Below are 21,411 nucleotides of genomic sequence, written 5' to 3' on the forward strand. Positions count from 1 at the left end.
TAGATAACAAAACGTCATATCCAGTAAGTTAGGATCCAACATTTTGAAGTTTCAAAAGTTTTATTTTAAAATTATATGGTTTTAATAAAATAAGCACATGGCTATTTAAACTCATCGAGAAAAAAATTGGAACCCAGTAAGTTAGGGCACAAGTCTCTCGAGAATTATAAATGCTAGGCCTTTTAATATGAAATAGAATAATAAAAGTACAAAATTTTAAAAAGAAATATGTAATGTAAAACGATAAATGGTAATTCAAACTTAAACTAAGATGTAGCCAAATAAGCAATAAATAAATACAAATAAAGTAGCAACAACAATTTTACTCACATTATACAACATCAAAATATATAAATTATGTCTAATCTACTAAAATGTGTATTGATAAATGATGAATTTTATAATAATATATCAAATTGAAAAATAAAAGTATAATAGAAAAAATTTTAAAATAATATTTAATGAATTTAGAACATATTGATAACAACTTCAAAGAATGATATACTATATCTTAAAAATTATATTAATAATAAGTTTGAAAACAATATTAAGCTAATATTAAAATAATGTTAAAAATAATGAATATAAGAATTGATTTATCTAAAAACTTTTGAAATCAAAATTAAATATGAAAAATATTTTTTGAAATTGAGAACAATAATCAACAAATTTTAAATCGAAGCTTTAATAAAATTAGAATAATAATAAATGAAAACAAAACTAAAATACAATTGACTCAAAATATTGGTGTATAATGAATTTAAAAAAAATACAAACGAAAATAATAATTTATTACATTTTAAACTATAATAATAAATTTAAACACTATTAAAATAAATATTACAAATAATATTAAATACTATAATATATGAAAGTAGGATTTGTTAAAAATATTGTTGAATTTTAAGAAAGGAAACTAAATTTGTATTAAATTAAAATTTATTTCAAAACTGAAGGACCAAATCAGCAATTCAACGCAAACATTGGGATAATCCAAATCAATCCCAGAAACGGCACCGTTTAAGCTCGGATCTAAATGAATACAGAATGGAATACGAGGTACAAATTACAAATCATTAAAGGAAATCAAATCGCAAATCCATTAAACACGGAAGGACCTGTTGAATAAATATACCAAACGATCATCCTTCCCGGATCGGGTCACCGTTCGAATCGGGTCTTCAAACGACACCGTTTCAGAGCCATTGCATTGGCTCTAAACGACGACGTTTTAACTTCGTGCTTAAAGGTAAAAAAAAAACCTAAAAATCTGATTCCTTTGAAAACCTAAAGGGGAACCAATGTTCCCTACGCCGTTTTGTGTTCTGAGGGCATTCGAATGGTTTCCGATTTAAGCCGTTCTCTGATGACGACAGAGAGGGCCCGAATCTTGTCACCAGGTACGTTCTCTCTTTTTTTTTTATTTCCCCCCTTAGCAATCGATCAAATGCACACAAAGCAAAAAAAAAGTAATAACTAACAAAATGAAAAAAGAAAGAAACCAGAAATCACCTCTTAGAAATTTGATTTTTTTCTGAATGCGTAAATCCAAATTACAGAGGTTTTCGGTTCTTATATCTGTATTCGACAAAGAACCGAAAGAATCGAATAAAAAATAATAGAAAAAGCAAAAATAAAATAGAAAACCACCATTGGTTTGCTCTCTGCTGCGTTGTTTTCATTCCATTTGCAGACATGGCGTACGACGGGGGACGTGGCGTGTACGGAGGCAAAGGTGTGCGCGTACAGAGGCTCGTCACGTGTGGAGGGAGAGCGAAGAGGTGCTACTGCTGCGGCGCTGAAACCCTTGCTGCTAAGGTTTTTGACTTCTGGTTTAGGCCAGTTGGGCTCGTAACACGATTGGGCTAGGGATTGTATTTGGGTTTAGGTTAGGTTTGGGCTAGGGGTTTTGGGCTTAGGCTGATTGGGCTAATTGGTTCTTTAATATTGGGTTTTTGTAAATAGACATTTAAAATGGACTATTTATTATTATATTTTTTTATATTTTTGTTTATTTATTTCTGATTTGGGCCAGGCAAATTTGGGTTATTACAATATGTTATAATAATAATGATAATAACAAAGCCATTATCATATCATCTTCTTCCACTTTCAAAACTAGAGAAAGAATAAAAGATAAAAGCTTGGCTAGGGTTCGGCCATTGTTGAGCTAGATTAATGTATGTTTTGGTTTCGGTTTTTAATAATTTTTATGTTTTTTGAGATCCTTACTATGAAATCTACAAAGCCCATGTTTAATTTTTAATTTGATGATGATTTTATGTCTTGCCATTGTTGAAGGCTTGTTTTTTGTTGTTAGATGATGGGAAATAAATATTTATTGTTTGATTTTCATGTTGTAATTAGTTATTTTTGATAAAAAATGTGTATTAATGACTAAATTAAGAAAATATTAAATTGAGGGACTAAAATGTGAAATAAATGACATGCAAGGACCTATATGAGGCTAGGGAGTATTCAGCCATACTATAGTGTAATTAATTTGGAATATTTTGTGTTTTTTTACAATTTGGACTAAATTGTAAAAAATGTGAAATGTCAGGGGCAAAAATGTAATTTGCCCATTTATGTGTTCTTAGACTAAATTAAATGAAAATATGTTTAAATGAGATTTATTTGAATATGTTTAGATGAAGAAACCAAGAAATCGGATTTAGATCTGGGGAAATCGAAAGTAGTTGAGTAGCCGATCTATTAATTGACGACATCTGAGGTAAGTTATTAAGCATATATTCTGTATCGTTTTAAATCATCTTAGTATCTATTTATGTTGAATTGAATGGTATATATATACATGTAGTGATAAAATTATTGAAATATGATTTATTGAGTTATTGACTTTCGGAACTAAGTGTGCGGGTATAAAAATTTATGATAAATGAGATTAGCACTAAGTGTGCGAGTTTAATTGTAAAGCACTAAGTGTGCGAGATTGATTATTAAGCACTAATTGTGTGAACTTATTAAATATTTTCGAATATCTATTAGTATTGAGTGTTCGACTTATTGAGTAATCATGATTAGTGTAATGAGTAAATACTTGGAGTTCTTGAGTAATAACCGTTATGGTTGTATCCAAAGTTGAGCTTTGTAAGTATTAAACCTATGTGGTGATTATATTTGGAATCAAATATATAAGATGATTCTTTATATCACATGATGATGAAATGCATAATCTATTTGGCCTTGTATTTAAATTTGAAGAAATGTTTATGGTTGAGTAATTATATTGATTTTAGTTAAATCATAGTATTAAGTTAATAATTATCTTATGATATGGTAAGCTAAAGGTAAGATGATTTAGTAGTATGAATTGGTTAAATATTATTCTAGATATCAAGTTAAATTGTAAAGTTTATTTTCTTGTAACTTACTAAGCTAAATTAGCTTACAATGTGTTGAATAATTGTTCTGATGTATAGATTTTGGTGATCGCTATGTGTTCGGGGATCGTCTGTGAAGCTTGCCACACTATCGTCTATATTTTGGTACTTTACTAAGTTGTTTTCGAATAAATGACATGTATAGTGTAGTGGAAATGTTGATTTTGGAACTAATGTATATAGGTGTAATTAATAGCCATGCGAAAATGGCTTATTTCTTTTGGTTTGAATTTGGTATTAATGCATATGCTTTAATGGTCTAAAATGTAGTATATGTAAGAGTGAGTTAAGCCAATGCGTACAAATAGACAGACCAGGTTCATCCTTTTTTTTATGTTGAGGTCAGTGCAAGTCTGTCTATGATTAAGAGTCTAGGTGGTGTTGAAGCTGGCTTATTCATGCTAGTAATCTTAGAGCTATGAGTCAAAACAATGTTCACCAACTCTTCCATAGTAATCTTGTTCATATTCATATATCGAAAAAGCTTTTAAAATATGAGTTCAAATTGTTATATTAAAGTGTTTTGTCTCTTCCCAAGGTAGCATTGCCGAGCGGGCGATCCCTATCTTGTTTATCCAGCTAGCTTTTCTCCGTGGTACTCAAATTCTATTTGTGAGATACTTAAATGCTGCCCAAATTGTTATATATATGCTGTCCAAATTTTGGTGTAAAAATGCTGTTCAATTTGGTATATAAATGCTGCCCAATTTGTTGTATATATGCTGTCCGATTTTTGGTGTAAAAATGTTGCTCAATTTGTTGTATTTATGCTGCCCAAATTGTTGTATATATGCTGTCCAATTTTGATGTAAAAATGTTGCTCAATTTGGTATATATATGTTGCCCAATTTGTTTTATATACGCTGTCCAATTTTTGGTGTAAAAATGCTGATCAATTTGTTGTATTTATGCTGCCCAAATTGTTGTATATATGCTGTCCAATTTTGATGTAAAAATGCTACTCAATTTGGTATATATATGCTGCCCAATTTGTTGTATATATGCTGTCCAAATTTTGGTGTAAAAATGCTGCTCAATTTGTGGTATTTATGCTGCCCAAATTGTTGTATATATGCTTTCCAATTTTAATGTAAAAATGCTGCTCAATTTGGTATATATATGCTGCCCAATTTGTTTTATATATGCTGTCCAATTTTTGGTGTAAAAATGCTGCTCAATTTATTGTATATATGCTGCCCAAATTGTTACAGGGTAGATTACCTATGTTGTAATATGTAGTATAGAAGTTGAAATGAAATATGTGTACAAATAAATGTTTGGATATAATGCTTGATTTATGATATTTAATCATATATGTTTGGAAATGTTTTAAGAATTTGAATGATATTAAATTTTGATTAGGTAAATGATAATGATATGGTTGAAATTTTGAAACATGGTTAGTATATGTAATTTGATTAATGATGCATGTTTGATTTTAATTGGTTATGTGCTTATATATATATGGAATGAAATTTCGTGGTTGAGTTAGTATAATTTATGAAAAAAATTCTGAGTTGGGTTTTGATCAGTAATGCCTCGTATGCTCTGAGTTGAATTTTTGAATTTTTAAATTCTGAGTCAGGGTCTGAGTTGAATTTTTGATCTACTAGGCTTCACATAATCTACAAGAAAAACATGATATTATGAGCACGCTGTGCTTAGTAAGTTCAAATACATGTAAACATAACTTACTTAGTAAATTTACTTTACAAAAAACATAAATGATATCAACTCTCACTTATATACTCATAAATTCTTATTCACATAATGAACCTTAGAACATTGATGTAATAACCATTCAATTGATATCATTTTCAATTATTTCATTGTTCCGAGGATGCCACAATATCTTTCAACCAAGGTCTTACACAATTCAGAAATGATGCCATAGTATCTTTCAACTATGATCTTGATCATTTTTAGGTATAGTGTCGTAGTATCTTTCAACTGGGGTCTTACCCGTTTCGGTTTAATGCCATAGTATCTTTCAACTATGGTTTTTTCCTTTTTGATTATAATGCCATGATATCTTTCAATCATGGTCTTTCCCTTTTCTCAAATCAGTGAATCTAATCACCAATTTATAGACATATATATAAGTATAAATTTACTTCTAGAAATCAAATGAATTACTTTAATTGTTATACAAACTTACCTAGATAGATATGTCACGAACACGGAACCGAAGTTTATTCCACTACTTTAGCTTTTCCGCGATTAACGTCTGATTGAGTTGTTTCTTGATCTAAATGAGAATTTCTAATCAATTAATACATTCAAACTTCTCAATTAATTATTCTTAAGCTAATAAGCCTTTCAATAATATTTATAAAATTATCCCCAATATTTTAATTATTATGTCATTTAGTCCATAAACCTGAAACTTAAAAAATTACCATTTTTAAAGAAAAACCATGCTACCGATTTTCCTAGGGGTCCATTACAGCCCATATCTTTCATCATTTCACCCTATTTTCATTGAATTTTACTATTTTCTCAAATAGGTCCTTAAACATTAAAATCACTAAAAATCACTTAACAAAATAAGCTTATTTATCAACCAAGCTTAATATTCCTTCAACTAAATTCACAAACACACCCAACTCATTCATGGTAAGTCCTTAAAATTTTAACATTTTTACGAATTGACCCCCGGGTTAGCCAGATTAAGCTAAAACGATCACAAAAACATAAAAAAATCATTAAAAATGAGAATAAAAAAAACATACCATGCACCATAGACAGGCTTGGCCAAATGCTTCCTAGGTACAACAGTTGCTTTTTCGGTTTTGACACAAAAAGAAAAGGAAGAAGAAGATGATATTATTTTATCATTTTTTGTTTTAATTTTACTATTTTCCTAATTACAAGTTTAACCTTTAAAATCATCAAAATTACACTAAAACTAACCCATAATCATCCACTAACTAAAGATATGGTATTTTTACCCATTAAGTCCATTAATTTTCCTTTCCATATCTATTTATCTCATTTAACTAATAAACGTCAACTTTTACATCTTTTACAATTTAATCCTTTTACTTAATTAACTATTTAAACCTTAAAATTTCTTAACCAAATTTTAATATGACCTTAATAAATACTCGTAAATATTAAATAAATAATATTTACTGACTCATTTATCGGAATTATGATCCCGAAACCATTATTTTTGACACCACTGAAAATGGGTTGTTACACTCACTTTTATCGTCGATATCATCCGGGACCTCCTCTAAATCGAGATCACTATAATATTTAATCTCGTGATCAGAACAAACATTATTATATTATCCATTTTCACCATCTGCATCGATCTTAATCAACATCAAGTGTATTTATAAACAAGGACCCGGGTTAAGGTTCTCAAACGCAGGTGGAGCATTAAGATCGATGTTAAACCCGTATATAGACGATTGCCTATCGAAAAACGCTCTCAGAACCTCCATACATAGATCTTGAACTCCATATTGTTCACTTAATGGAGTGAAATCTTCAACTGGCTCCACATCAGCTAACTTAGCAAACAACTGAATCAGTTCAGTGTTGACACTCCCAGTCCGACAACAAAGTGCGACCATTGTCTCCACGTCTTCATCGTCTACAAGTTCCATCTCCTTAAATTTGATGGGATTTGACGAAACTGGAAATTTGAAAAATAGTTTTGACATCCTCCTCCTACAACATTTAACAATTTTTGCACTGATAATTTCTTTCATATCATCAATAGACATATTTCTATTAAATCTCATTGCTATTTGTTGGTGAGATTCAAATATACAACCAACTGTTGTTCTTAAAATTTCTCCATCGAAATAAACACATACGAAGAATTGATTATCCATCTTCAATACTAAATCTGTAAAAATAAGTAAAGATAATTAAATTTCTCAGTAATTATTTGAAAAACCAAAAGTAAGATTCTCTGTAAAAATATAATAAAAAATTTTAATTTGTACAAACCTTTCTTTCTTTTCTTCTTTGTTTTCTCCTCTTCTGTATTTTTTTCCTTCCTCTTCTTCTCATCAATTAATCGCTAAACCGTTCAACGAAAACACAAGAATTTGACGATTAAATAGGGGTTCGGTGTCGCCTTACAACGGCCCTCCACCTGGGTGTTGCCTGAGAGCTCTCCTCCATCCCCCAACCCATATAAACTTGTATTTTACCCGTATTGTAGCAGGTATAAGTGTTACATATCAGTGTCACTGTATAGGGTGACATCACCAATAAAATATTATTTTTAAAAAAATTAATTACAATTTAATGATGGCCTTATGATGGGGACAAAATATTGGGTGGTGTCGCCACTTTGTCAAGTGACATCCCTAGTTATTGTTCAAAATGCCCCATTTTGATAAATAATTAGAGGATTATATCTTTAAGTTATTAATTTATTTTTTTGAATTATTGGGATAAAAAACTTGCTTAGGCACATTTATTTCATTCTTTAGTAGGGTATTATTATTGCACATTATCCGATGCATATCAAAATCAGTCATCGAACTTTTGAAGAAGTCCCAAGTTCCATTTAAGTTCTGTATAAAGAAAAATATATATATACTGGAAATTCATATAACTGATAAAAATAAAATTAATAAAATATTATCTTAGGAGTAAAATACCTACCAGCATAGTGTCGAAAGCCTACATATGTTTGGTAGAGGAAAAACTATATTTATTTATTGGGTTTATGGAAAATAATTTGAAGTGTTTTAAGGAAAATTAAATAAAAAGTAATTAAGTTAAATTATATTGTAATTATAACAAACTAGTAAGGTCACCGATTAGTAGATCTGATCGGTCTGATTAAAAAATTATTAAAAATAAAAAAATTCGGTTCAACTTATTTTTTAGTCGGTTCAATTGATTCGTACCAGTTCTCGATCTAACAGGTGCAAAGTCACTCTTTGGACCGGTACCCCTGTTAATTTTTGGTCCAATCGATCTGGCCAACTGGTCTAGTCCGATTTAAACAACACTAAACAACAAATGTCTTCTCAATCACATTTTGAAACCTTAAATGTCTCAAATTAAAGAGGTGCAAACTATCTATGGTACTTATATCTGACACTATTCTCTCGAATAGTATCATATCTCATGATATGGTGTAAGGAAATCTTTTGTATTTGCATAATTAACATCGACCTTATAATATTTGGATTTACAGTTTAAATAATATGTAATTTTAATTATAAAACTTATAAAAACTTATCTTGGAGAAAACTTATGCTAAGTTATATCATTTTTATAATAAGTAGATTAAGTAAAAATATATAAAATTTATAATATAAAATTTTATAAGTACAATTTTATAAATTGTCTAATAACTTTCATAATACTTATAAATAATATATTTTTATCATAATTTAAAAAATATATTTTTATAAATAAGTCATGATAAAAAAATCTATAACAATTTGTATGAATAAGTATAATATTTTTATAATATATAGGATAGACACATAAATAAGTTATGTCTATACTTTTTGGTCATAATTTGTTATAAATAAATATATTATAACACTTTTATAACATGTAAATTATTTTTATAATAAATTTTTGAACATAACTTTAGAAATTTGTTAGGATTTAAATAATATAACTTTTTGTTATAACTTTATAAAATAAAAATATATATTATAATTTTTAGGACTTATATATATATATATATTTTTGCCATAACTATCTTAAAAATCCATACGTGTTCTTGCCTATAATATAATTTTTACAATTTGTATAACAATAATTTTCTAAAATTGGATGTGAGTGTAATTACCTACGTAATTACTCCAATTCTCACATTTCTCCTAATAATTGGAAAGTGTAATTGGGGTGTTTTAATTATACCAAACTTGATGAGACCCACCAATTACAGTAGTTATCTAAATATGTCATTCTTGTGTAATTATAAGCAATTATATCCGATTCAATTACTAGATGACTTTCCAAATACTATCGTAATCTAATTTATTTTTATCATATTGATAAAAAACGAATTAAAGAAAATTGGGTTATTTTAATGCTTATTAAAAGAATATTACATATTTATTTATGGAAAAGTCAAATCGATTAGTAGAGTAAAAATAATTTTATTTTATTTTATAGAAATATGTTATAATAAAAGTTAAAATATATTATTTAGTAGTAGCATATGAATTTAGATTTTATACTTGGTAAAAATATTTTAATTGATATGAAAAGAATTATAAATCAAAATATGTTATCATATGTTTTAGTAATTATAAGAATAAATTATATTTTTTATAAAAAATATGAACAATTGTTTTAATAATTTATAAAAATATATTATTTGCAATAAGATCTATAAAATAATAAATAATATGAGCTATAAATTTATAGTAATCAATTTTAAAATAAGATTTTAGCAAGAAATAAAAGCAATATTTATTTCCTTTTATTTTTCTTTCTTTCAAATAACCATAAATAAGAAATAAATATTTTATTTCCTTTTCTATGAATATCATATCAGTATAAATTACAATACAATTTTCCTTCTATTTGTATTTTCCTCCTCCTTTTCCCTATCTTTTCGAATTAATGACTATGCAATAAATTAGGAAAATTTTACTTTAAGACATTCAACTTTTGTATATTTAAAATTTAGTTTTTTTACTTCTATTTTAAGTGATTTAGTCTTTCTATTTTTTAAATTTTAAAATATAAGTTCAATTGCTAAAATAGTTAAAATTTTCTTTTAAATTCTTACTTAATACAATGTTCTTTTTGTTATATGACTACAAAGTGAGTATTTTTTTTTAAATTTCCAAATAACACATCATTGAATTTGATAAATGAATTTTAAAGTAGTATTATCAATTGGATTGAAAATTTGAAAATTGAAAAATTATAGGAACTAAATTTTTAAAATAAAAGTAAAAAGACTAAATTCTAAATTTATGAAAACTTGAAGCATATTTTAACCTTAATATAATATATACCAATTATAAAATATTCGACTAATTTAGCAGTATATGCCTTTTTTAATTAGTGTTTTAGGCTTTTTTTTTAAAAATTAGGGAAATAAGTCGTTTTTAAAAAGAGAAACAAAAAGCGTGTCCAGTTGGGCAGGCTTTCCCCCAACGGTTAATTCTAACGGTTCTTTGATCGTTGGCAGGGAAATGGTAAAAAAATTTAAATGCCCAATAGTCCAAAATTTTTCCCTATAAATACCACCCAATTTTACTTTTTTTCACTCACATTCTATTCTCTCAAATATTTCTATTCTCTCAACTCTCTCTTAATTCTCTCAATATTTTCAAGCTCTTGTTCTAAAATTTTCGATATTCTCGTTTAAAAATATTAGTTTTTTTAATTATTCTATATTTTATTCGTTTGAATTAAGTTTTCACGAATTACAACCTCTCTAATTCGTTTTGACGAGAAGCACGTTTTCGCTGCTCAAGTAGTAATGGTAAGACGAAATTTTAAATTTTGTTATTTTCAATTAAGTTAAATTTAAAGTTTTTTTAATATTAGAGAAAGCGCGGCCAACTAGGCGCGCTTTCCTGTCATGTCAGCAAGGAAGCTCGCTCAACTTGGTGTGCTTTCTCTAACATTTTTCTTCTGCTACAGGTTAAAAGTACCTGACTTGTTGTATTTTTTAGTCGATTGTAAGCCTGTTTTGAATATATTCGTCGAATACGCTAGTCCTGCGGCGCATTTTCGACAGTGGGAAATTTCTTCTTTGCAATCCAATTCTTCCCCCACGTCTATAAAAGGGGTCTCCCGCTCAATGCTTTATCATCCCTCAAATAACTTCTCCCCAAGCCTCTCCATTCTTTCACTATAAAACGTTTCTTGGTCTTAAAAATTTGGTTCGCTAAAAATATTTGGTTCATATTCGAGGTATTCTTGAGTCGTCGGTGATGCGATATCGCTCTGAGCCTTACATATTTCACATATCATGTTGAGATGGGACCATTACCTCTGAAGCTTATCTTGGGGAAGTTGAGTTCTGCGGTGATTTTGCTTTGTACGGTTACGGGTGGAAGTCTAAGTAGAGGTCTTAATTGACGGTCGTTATGCGATCATGGGTTGGGGTATAAAGAGGGAGCTAATTGACGGTTGTTACGCGGCCACAAGCTCAAACTTTTCGGATGCCCGAAAATATTGCATTATAAATACCATACAGAAGTTTGAGGGCATAATCATAGAGAAAAACTGTGGGGCTTCCCGCTATAATTGGCGTAATATTTTTCTCCATTTGCAAACAACAGGTACCTTTAACATTCCTTCTTATCCGAAGGTCGACACCGTAGTGGACGCAGGAGGACTCTAAGGTGGGGAGTGGCTGTTTTGATGGAGTAAAGGTGATGCTCTTTTTGGGTTGATGACGATTGCTTTTATTAAATAACCCATTAATAACTACAAGTGTTGTTGTGCCGACTCGAGTTTGACTTCTACTTCTATCGAAATATCCGCTCTCCCCTTGAGAGTCCTCTTGTGTCCACCTCGGTGTCAACCTTTGGATAAGAATGAAAGGTTAAAGATTCCAATTGCTTGGAAATAGAGAAAAAAATTAAGTTGATTACATCGAAAATTCTTCTGTTTTTCCTTATGTTTATGACCTCAATATTATGTATGGTATATATAAGGCATCATTTGCAGGGTATCCAAAAAGCTTGAACTTGTGTTCGCGTAACTCCCGTCAACTGGCCCCCAATTATACTCGAACCCATGATCGCATCACGGTCACCGACTGGGACCTCCACCTAGACTTCTACCCCTGATTATATCAAGCACTGTCAGCCCAAATCATGATTTCCCCAAGATGGGTTTCTAAGGTAATGATCTTATCCCGCCATGACATATGAAATGCATATGTTATGAGGTGTATTATCACATCCCAACTTCTCAAAACTACCTATGAAATTTCGTGATTCTAATCGAAAGCCCAAAACCCTCTTAAAAAACCCTAAACCCCCAAACTCTAAACCTAAAAATATTAAAAACCCTACCCCTGGGAGAGAGAAACGAAAAGCACGTCCAACTAAGTATGCTTTTTGTTTCTCTATCTAAAAATGACATATTGCCTTAATTTTTGAAAAAAAAACCTAAAACACTGATTTAAAAAAAAATCAACATATAGCCAAAATATTCTAATGAAACAATTTTAAAAAATTTGATTTTAAATTTAGTTATAATCCTATTTCAATAAATATTAAAAAAAAAACACTTCCAAAACATTAAAAAAATGTTGTTATTAATAGGTTCATAAAACATTTTCAAAATAATAAATAAATAAATAAATAAATAAATAAAATATTTTACGGTCAGATTATAAAAAACTCGTTGAATCTATACAGGTTATTTGAAATATAAGAAAAAAAACCGAATGCCCGGGAAAATTTCATAATCAACACTCTTTTTCTTCAACTAGAAACTAGATCTTTTGTTTTGCCCTTGCTGATTTGCAGTTGCTGCAATTAAAAAGAAGAAATAGGGGAAAAAAAAAATCTCAAAATCAGCATGGAAGAAGACCGCCCACACACCAATCTCCCAACTAAAACCCTAGGTCTCGACGCCGATTTACAGAAAAAGCACCAAGCCATGCTCGACCGCCTCTCCAATCGCCACCAAGCTCGTTTAGACACCTCACTTGCTCGCCGATCCGACTCAGCCAACTCCTCCGAGTCCACCTCCTCCTTTCTCTCCCGATTCTCCGCCTCCAAGCAATCCATTGATTCCCAACTCGCCGATTCCCGTCTCATTGCTACATCGGATCCATCTCGCCTCAGATCTCATTTCGCCAATATCTCCTCCTCCATCTCGGACCTCGAGAAACTCGTCGCCGGGAATTCTTATTTCCTTCCTTCTTATGAAGTCCGCTCTTCTCTCAAAACCATCTCCGATTTAAAGCAAAATTTGGAGATCTTAAACTCCGAATTGATCCCCAAAAAGAAATTCTCCTTCAAAAACAAAGCCACAGCGAAAAAGGAACTCCCCAAAGAACCTGAACCTATAAAACCCGACACCGTTTCGGTGTCCAATTTCAAACTCCCTAATTCCCCAGGGTTTAGAAATAAAACAAACGAAACCCTAGTGAAGAAATTACGGGGGACAGAGATAGGGGAGTTTACACTATCTGATCTGGAATCTTGTGAGGTAAGATTAATCGGCTGCTGCAATGCGGTTTTTATGAACAGATTGAAGAACTGCAAGGTTTATATGGGGCCTGTAATTGGGTCTATTTTGATAGAGGAAGTGGAAGGCTGTGTTTTTGTATTGGCGTCGCATCAGATAAGGATTCATTTGGCGAAAAGTTGTGACTTTTATTTGAGAGTGAGGAGTAGGCCAATAATTGAGGACAGCAATGTTGTGAGGTTCGCTCCGTACTGTTTGGATTATGAAGGGATCGAGATGGATTTGGAGAAGGCAGGGTTGAGTGAAGAGACGGGGAATTGGGGGAATGTTGATGATTTTAAGTGGTTGCGAGCTGTGCAGTCGCCGAATTGGTGTGTTTTACCGGAGAATGAGAGGGTTGGGAAGGTTCGGACTGAGGATATTGGGAGCTAAAGCGAAGGTAGCTAAAGCTTGTATTTGTAATGAGAGTCTTCGAATTATTTGAGTTAATATGGTCAGGTTTGAACTTATGTTTGTTATCTCAGATTTTTTTTTTTAAAATAGAATGAGAAATGAAGTGGCAAGGGAGCACTTTTTATATTTCAAAAAGTGCTCTAGTTACGTCATTCTTCTTCTTTTCAGTTTTTAATTACAAGCTTTTCAATTACTTTGTCAGACTCATGGCAAATGAAAGCTGATGGCAATCTTTTCTGCTTTGTTTAGTTGTGGTTTCATGTGTGCCTGCAGTCCAGGTTATTTACTTCATATACATTTTGTAGTCTTTTGAATCTTTTATAGAACATATTTTGCATTGAACCCTGATTAAAAAAGTAGAATCTATTTGTTTGTTGAACTTTACCTGTGTGGTTGGTTTGTTTGTCCCACTCAATTTTCCGCATTTTCCACGCAAAGTGCACTACGAATACTGTTTATTTTGGAAGTGTCAATTAAAAGTATATTGAGATTAGATGAGGGCAATCATAAATATGATGATGGGTTCTGGGTTTAGTTGGATTGAGCTGAAATATGTAGCCAGTTTCTATTCCATGGCTGCAAAGATGCTTTCCGGAGTTTGCTGTTGGAGCTTTAAGCGTCTCCTTTTCATCTTTTGGGTTGAATGAATTGGCCTGACAACTTAAAGTACGATTGCTTAAGTTCTCATTTTAGTATCTCTGCTGTTTTTTATTTCCACCCCTGAAATTTTCATTTCAAATGCAGAGCTCAGGTATTCATTTTTATTTATTTATTTCTTTTCTATATTATTCCTTCCTTCCCTTATTTTGTTTCCCAGTTTCCTGAGCAGTTCCAGGACTTTGAAGCAGAGGCGCAATGCTGCATTTTGCAAATGAGGACAGGCATGTGTCTGATTGATCCTGGGGTTTGACTGTAGTAAAAATGAAAATGTACTTATCCCATTGAACTTGATGGGGTCGAAATAGTTTAAATTGTTCCGAATAGAACTTCCTTAGGCTGCCTATCTCATTTTCCAAGTTTATGTTGTGGGAACTTTTGGAGCTTCTCTACTTTTCTCTACCATTTACGGATCCTAGCTCAAGCAAATTCTCAGTTTATTACCAAATATCGGACTGTGATTTCATGGCCACTTCTCTGCCGGAGTGACGTTTGCTAAAGTAGACCTGAGGGATGCTTGGTTTTGCCAGCGTCTGGGTGGGGTTTGAAAACACGTTATCTAGATGTATACAAAGACATCTTACGTTTGACTAAGATTCTCTTGTACCTTATCGTAGCTACTCAGATTTCATGAACCAACTTTCCCGTTCTTTCAGTTTCCATAACTAGTCACTCCCTGCTTGAAAAATTATTTATGTGCTTCCCATATATTTAATTCCAACTTCTTCAATCTTGTTGCCTTATAATGCTTTCTCGAATTTAAGGTGGTCTGGAGACAGTTTGGCAGACTACAAATTTTTGAGGTATGTTTTACTTCGCTTCATTTTGTTGTAGTTCAAACCATTGAATTGTTTGTTAGCTTAGTTTACACCATAAATGTGCAAGTAATTCTTATGATGAAATGTCACCAAATCAACGGGGCTCTTAGTATTAACCTGTCATTTGCATGGGTCTTCTGAATATTTGGATTTTATGTAAAATTGAAGATATAATCATATTTGCCAACAAGTTCTCTGTTTCATAATTAACTTATCCGTATGCTAGGCCTTAGGACCTGGGCTGGTGTTAAATCCCATATAAATTTAGTTTGGGTGTGGGCCATGTGCCTCTAGCTAGTTTAGTGGAATAAGTCAAATGGGGTTAATTAAGTTAAATCATATCTGGCTATTAATAAGAGCTAGGCCCAGGATGGGATGACTTCCAGGATTTCTTCCCTAAAGCTAAGTTATAATTAGAAAGTGATGAGGGAAAAGTTGCTACAAAGAGAAACTACAGATTTCTAATTAAAGCCACTTGTCAAATTAGTAAAATCTTACTCTATCTAGGAAATGAATTAGCAGGTACTATAACCAGCAAATCAAATTACTTTATATTGTTCTAAAATTGATCAGATAAAATTAAATTGTAAATATGTAAACAGACGACATATACAGAAAATTATAATTAAACAGTAGACCTTGTGGAGTATGAATAACCCTTTAACATAATAATGTGACTTTTTGTTTAGAGTGTCTATATATACACACATTAATGTCACTATGATTGTATTATACTAAGCATGTTTTGTTATTATTTTCATTAAATGAACTTGGTTGCGTATGTTGCTGCTTTGCTCTCACTAGGTAATATATATGCCAGATAGCAATTAATCTGTTGGCAAGCTTTTTGAACAATACATGATATCTTATTAGATATTATAGAAAAAGTGGAATTTTCGAATTTGCAACAAATTTAGGTTATTCTTTCTAAGTTGGTATGTTTTATATGTATTTAGAGCATGCAATAATAAACTATCAGACTCAACTTTCTTTTACACCGTCTTTATCTGTGAATATGATGTCACTGCCGATGAGAGTCTAGTCAACAAGTAATACATGGTTGTTGATGGCTAACAATGATATAAAGATTCCAACTATTACAAAAAATTGTCAAAATTTCCTTATTATATGTATTTGGGTAAAAGTACTATAGAGGTCATTGTATTAGGAGTCGAATTGCATTTTGTTTCTTCTATTAAAAAAAGGGCTAAGTAGTCCTTGTACATTAGGTCAAAGAGCAAACTGATCATTTTGTTAAAAATTTCATTCATTTCTACTGTTAAAAACTAGTCTTTATATGTCAGAATGAGGTACATGTGTAACTGTCTGGTTATTCTGACAGCCATGCCAGTTTTTAAGAGTAGAATTAAATGAAATTTTTAATAAAAAGGACTATTATTTTTTGATCTAATGTATAGGGATTAATTTGTAACTTTTAAGGGGTAAAATGCCAAAAGCCTAATATGGGGGCCTCTATAGTACTTTTACCGAATATTTGTTATATTATATAGGGATGATGCATCAAGATCAATTCTTAAATTACATTTTTTATACTCCTATTCCTATTTCATTAAGCATAATGGTTGAGAAAAACTAATCAACGAAAACAAGGAGTAAACAAGAAGCTTTAAGAATTTTCATTTTTAAAAAATGGATTGATGACCCTAAGTTCTAGCTAGTATCATTTCAGAAGAAATCATATAGTCTTCGTCTTTACAAGAACTTTGGTTATGGAGTGAGAGGTGTGGGTGCACTTGTGTGTCATGTCCAATAGGATGCAATGCATGGACGTAGGTGAACTTTTGTACACGTAATTAAGATTGAAGATATGATGAAATTAGCATAAATTTTGAGGTCCCACCTCATTTTATTTTATGTTTTTCCTGCTTTCTGTTAGGTTTGTTGGGTTATAAATAGTTGAAGAGGGTGAAGTCGGTGTGGCATAACGTTCGTAGATACGATTCACGTGTAATGGAAGTAATATAAGTATATTTCTTGTTAACTGCTTCTGGCGACCATTCTTTTGCATTTCTTTTATTTGTTTAAGTAATATTCTATGGAGCTTTTACCGGAGGGATGAAGGTGCACTGCAATATTTGATTTAGATTATCTTTTATTTAGTTTGACCAACGGATCATGATCAACATCATTGATTACTATCTGCTGATCTTAGGAAGTTCAGAAACATGTCGATGGAAGATGCTGGATGGACCTTCATTGCGGATTATATGGTAATAATGGTTCAGTTCAGTTAATGGGGTAAAAATGCTCCTGAACTTTGACAAAAAAAAATCATTTAACTCCCTCCGCAAAAAATACTTTTTAAGTCTTTAAACTTTTAAATTATATTAATTAAGTCATTTCATCAACGTTTTATCGTTTTTCATTATCATGATGTTGACGTGGTAGCCCATGTCAACAACAATTGTTGATATGATAGTGTCACGCCAATAAAAAAATTCAAATTTTATTAAAATATCTAAAATTTATGTTAGAAATGAACTTGGACAAATAATTGTTTAGGTTTATTTTGGACTTAATTTTTTAAAATTGTAAAAAAACTAATTATTACTTTTAATAATTTATGTAAAGCATTATTAAAATTTATAAAAATATTAAATAAAATTCAAAAATTTTAAAAATAAAAATTATAAAAGTTAATAAAAATAAGTCCAGAATAAATTTGGACAACCAAATGTCTAGATTCGTTCAGATTGATTTTTCTAAATTGTATAAAATTTTAAAAACATATTAAAAAGAGTTTTTTAAGATGTGTATCATTTTTAATTTTATGGTATTGTTTATGCTATATAAAAATAATTTAGAAAATAAATAAATAATTTTAATTTTTAAAAATATGAGATGTGTATCATTATTTTAATTCAACCAGTACTAATTGTAACTAACCATATATAGCTAATAGTTATACAATTTACTAAAATAAATAAACTAGTTCCATGAACATTTCAATTGAGTATGTTAATAAAATTTTTTAATTTATTTGAGCAAAAAATAATTTGGAAGAATTTTAATTTTATTAAATTTAAAAGTGTCCTAAATATTCAAAATTAATCAAATAGTATGAAGAATGAATGATTTACAAGTTATTAAATTTAAAATAAATTTGCATAATGACAAAATTAGCCCCTAACGTTTGGGTGTTGGGTCACTTTGGCCTTTAAGGTTTTTTTTGGAGCACTTTCATACATAACCTTTGTTTTTTTGGTCAAAATAGTCATTTTTAACGGTCTTGCTGAGGTGGTCATTAAGGGACTAACGGCATTGATGTGGAAATTTTTTTCCCACCTAGGCGCTACATGTATGTAGATGCTGATGTGGCATATAAGACAAAATAATACCATGTCAGCAAATGAATTTAAACTTAAAAAATAATTAAAATAAAAAAAAAACATTTAGAAAAATTTTGGGGTTTACTCACAATTAAAAAAATTAAAACAAGTTAAACATTAACTAGTAAAGAGAAGCTTGATCGATCATAACAAAAAACTGAAGCCTAACTTTTGAATCAGTTAATCAAAACAAAATATTAGAACCCTAACATGAGAAGGAAAAAAAATATTAGGGTATATTTTTTATAATTTTCACTTTCAAACTATTATATATGTTATTTTGGTTAATGTTTAGGGTTCTTGGGTTGGGGATTTTGGTTTAGGTTTTAAAACTTTGGGGATTTTCAGGGATTTTCAGGTTATGAGATTGTTGATTTTGGGGATTTGCGGGTTTAAGGTTCATTTATAACGTGTTTTCTCTTAGCTCTTTTGCGGTGAAGAATGGTGAAGGTTCATACTCCAAATCATAGAGAAGAAAAGGTACAAACAAACAAATTGTTCTTCATTTTAATGCTTTGTTTTGTATGATTGTTTCTTTTTATATTTGTTGAGATTTCCTTTTGTTTTTTTTTACTTTACTACAACTTTTTCATGTATTTGGAGTTAAATAAAGCTTTCCCCCAAATAAACTTGTCTGTGTCTTGTCTTTTTGTACATTGAGGACTGACTAAAGGAAGATTCCCCTTGAGCTAATATGTTTAATATGAAACAATAAAACATCTTTGAAGTGAGAGAGATGTGAGAAAGAGGAGAAGGAAAAACAATAAAAATTTGAAGTTTGAAAATTTTTTAAGCCTTTAGGTTTGAACATAGATATATCTTCTTTGCCAGATTTTGAATTCTATCATTTTGCTTTGTGTTGTTGGTTGAAATTGTCATGAAATGTAAAAGTAATATCACTAAAATAGTTTTATGTATTATTGAAAATATTTTGGGAATTTAAATTGAACTTAAATTATAGGCCTTTCCTGTTTTGTCTGCATTCTAGGCAGAATTTTAAGGATAGATCCATTAGGGAATGGCCTAATGTCTTGGGAAAAATTAAATAAATGAAAACCTAATATTGTACTAGTTTTGTTGAGCTAATAAAAAAAAATATTACTTCTTGTTTGGTTTAAGAATATTTTTTTATATTTGGTAAATAATTTGTATTTTTTTAAATTTAAATTGAATTTTATATGCAGTTCCTTTTGCTAAGAAGTTTTTCTGCCTACTTTGCCAAACTAGAGATCCCATCTTTTGCAGGTTCAACATTTGCAATGTTGTAGTTTCATTGAGTTCTGCATCTTTGGTACAAACAATTTTCCAAGGACTTTGCTAATGTATTTGACAAATATACCTTATTCCTTCACCAATTATTTCCTTACCATCCTTTGTAACTTTAAGTTCAAGAGCATTGTTATAAACCATAACCTCCGGTATGTAGTCTTCAACATGTCCTTTTTGAAGAAGAAGCTTTATGTTTAATATGTTTGCTGGTTGCTGTTTCTGTTTGCTGTTGCTGATAACTTTGGTGGGGGCAATAATTTTGGATTTTTTGTGAATTAGTAATAACTCTTGATGGTCATTCCATGTTTTATTGTTGTGCTGTTATGACACACACACACACATATATATATATATATATATATAATTATTATATCATTTAACTTTATATGAATTGTTTATAATTTATATTATTTAATAATTTGTTTGAATATACCTTTTTTAGCTGCACATTGTCATTATGCTTATGTTTTTTTTTAAATTGCAAATGTCTGTAGAGGAGGAATATTATATCAACTTGCATGTTGGGGGTAAATTTGTACATGATCCCCATGTTAAGTATTTAGGTGGTAAGATGGTGAGGCTTAAAGAGTATCCAGATACGATGTCGTATTTTGAGTTGTGTAAAATAGTTAAAGATGGATTAGGGTTTAATACAGTGCAACTAATTTATTTCCATGTACTTGGTAGTAGGACTTTGTAGGATAACCTTAGGGTTGTGTGGAATGATAGTAGCATTATTGACATTATAAACTACTAGGTTAAGCATAAGGAGATAGACTTGTATGTAGGGCATAAGATTGACATTGCAGTTTTTGTCGATGATGAATCAATGTTAGTTGTAGCATGTTTGTAATTTGGTGGTGATAGTAATGAAGGTGGCGAGGTTGTTGGCAGTAAATGTAGTGGGGGTGAGGGTGGTGAGGTGGTAAGGGTGAGGGAGAGGGTGGTAAAGTTGTTGGTAGTAAAGGTGGTGAGGGTTAGGGGGTGGTGAGGGTAAGGGTCAGGGAGAGGATGGTGAGTTTGCTGGCAGTAAAGGTAGTGAGGGTTCGGGTTCGGGTGGTGAGGTTGCTAAAGGTTTAGGTAGGGAGGGTGATGATGTTGCTGTCAGCGAAGGTGGTGAGAGTGATAGAGGCGGTGAGGAGGGGGTTGATGTTGCTGTCAATGAAGGTGGTGAGAGTGATGGAGGTGGTAAGGAAGGGGTTAGGGAAGTGGAAGGGAAAACCGGTGGAAAAGGTAAGGAAATAATATTTGATGAGACTGAAAGTGAAAGCTCTAGAGAGAAATTTGAGGCTGAGGTCCCTGAAGAAGTCGATTGTCAAGGACTAAATGACAGTGTTGGTAAGGAAGAAG

The 21,411-nt window shown here is 30.8% G+C and overlaps 1 protein-coding gene and 1 long non-coding RNA gene across 3 annotated transcripts; both read left to right on the plus strand.

The window, feature by feature from the left end:
- Positions 1 to 12,738: 12,738 nt before the first annotated feature.
- LOC105804200 (tubulin-folding cofactor C) lies at positions 12,739 to 15,354 on the plus strand. Of its 2 annotated transcripts, none has more exons than XM_012636701.2 (2): positions 12,739 to 13,953; positions 14,785 to 15,354. In XM_012636701.2, exon 1 carries the CDS (start codon positions 12,900 to 12,902, stop codon positions 13,944 to 13,946), a length of 1,047 nt encoding a protein of 348 aa, XP_012492155.1. In that variant the 5' UTR covers positions 12,739 to 12,899; the 3' UTR covers positions 13,947 to 13,953; positions 14,785 to 15,354. The 2 variants fall into 2 exon arrangements, with proteins under 2 accessions (XP_012492155.1, XP_012492156.1); XM_012636702.2 differs by having other exon boundaries at positions 14,797 to 15,354.
- Positions 15,355 to 18,477: 3,123 nt separating this feature from the next.
- LOC128034971 (uncharacterized) lies at positions 18,478 to 20,279 on the plus strand. The gene is made up of 2 exons (XR_008191353.1): positions 18,478 to 19,272; positions 19,977 to 20,279. It is a non-coding gene; the product is annotated as an uncharacterized LOC128034971 (long non-coding RNA).
- The last annotated feature ends 1,132 nt before the right edge of the window (positions 20,280 to 21,411 follow it).

The sequence above is a fragment of the Gossypium raimondii genome, chromosome 11, assembly GCF_025698545.1.
Source record: "Gossypium raimondii isolate GPD5lz chromosome 11, ASM2569854v1, whole genome shotgun sequence".
In the NCBI taxonomy this organism is placed as follows: domain Eukaryota; kingdom Viridiplantae; phylum Streptophyta; class Magnoliopsida; order Malvales; family Malvaceae; genus Gossypium; species Gossypium raimondii.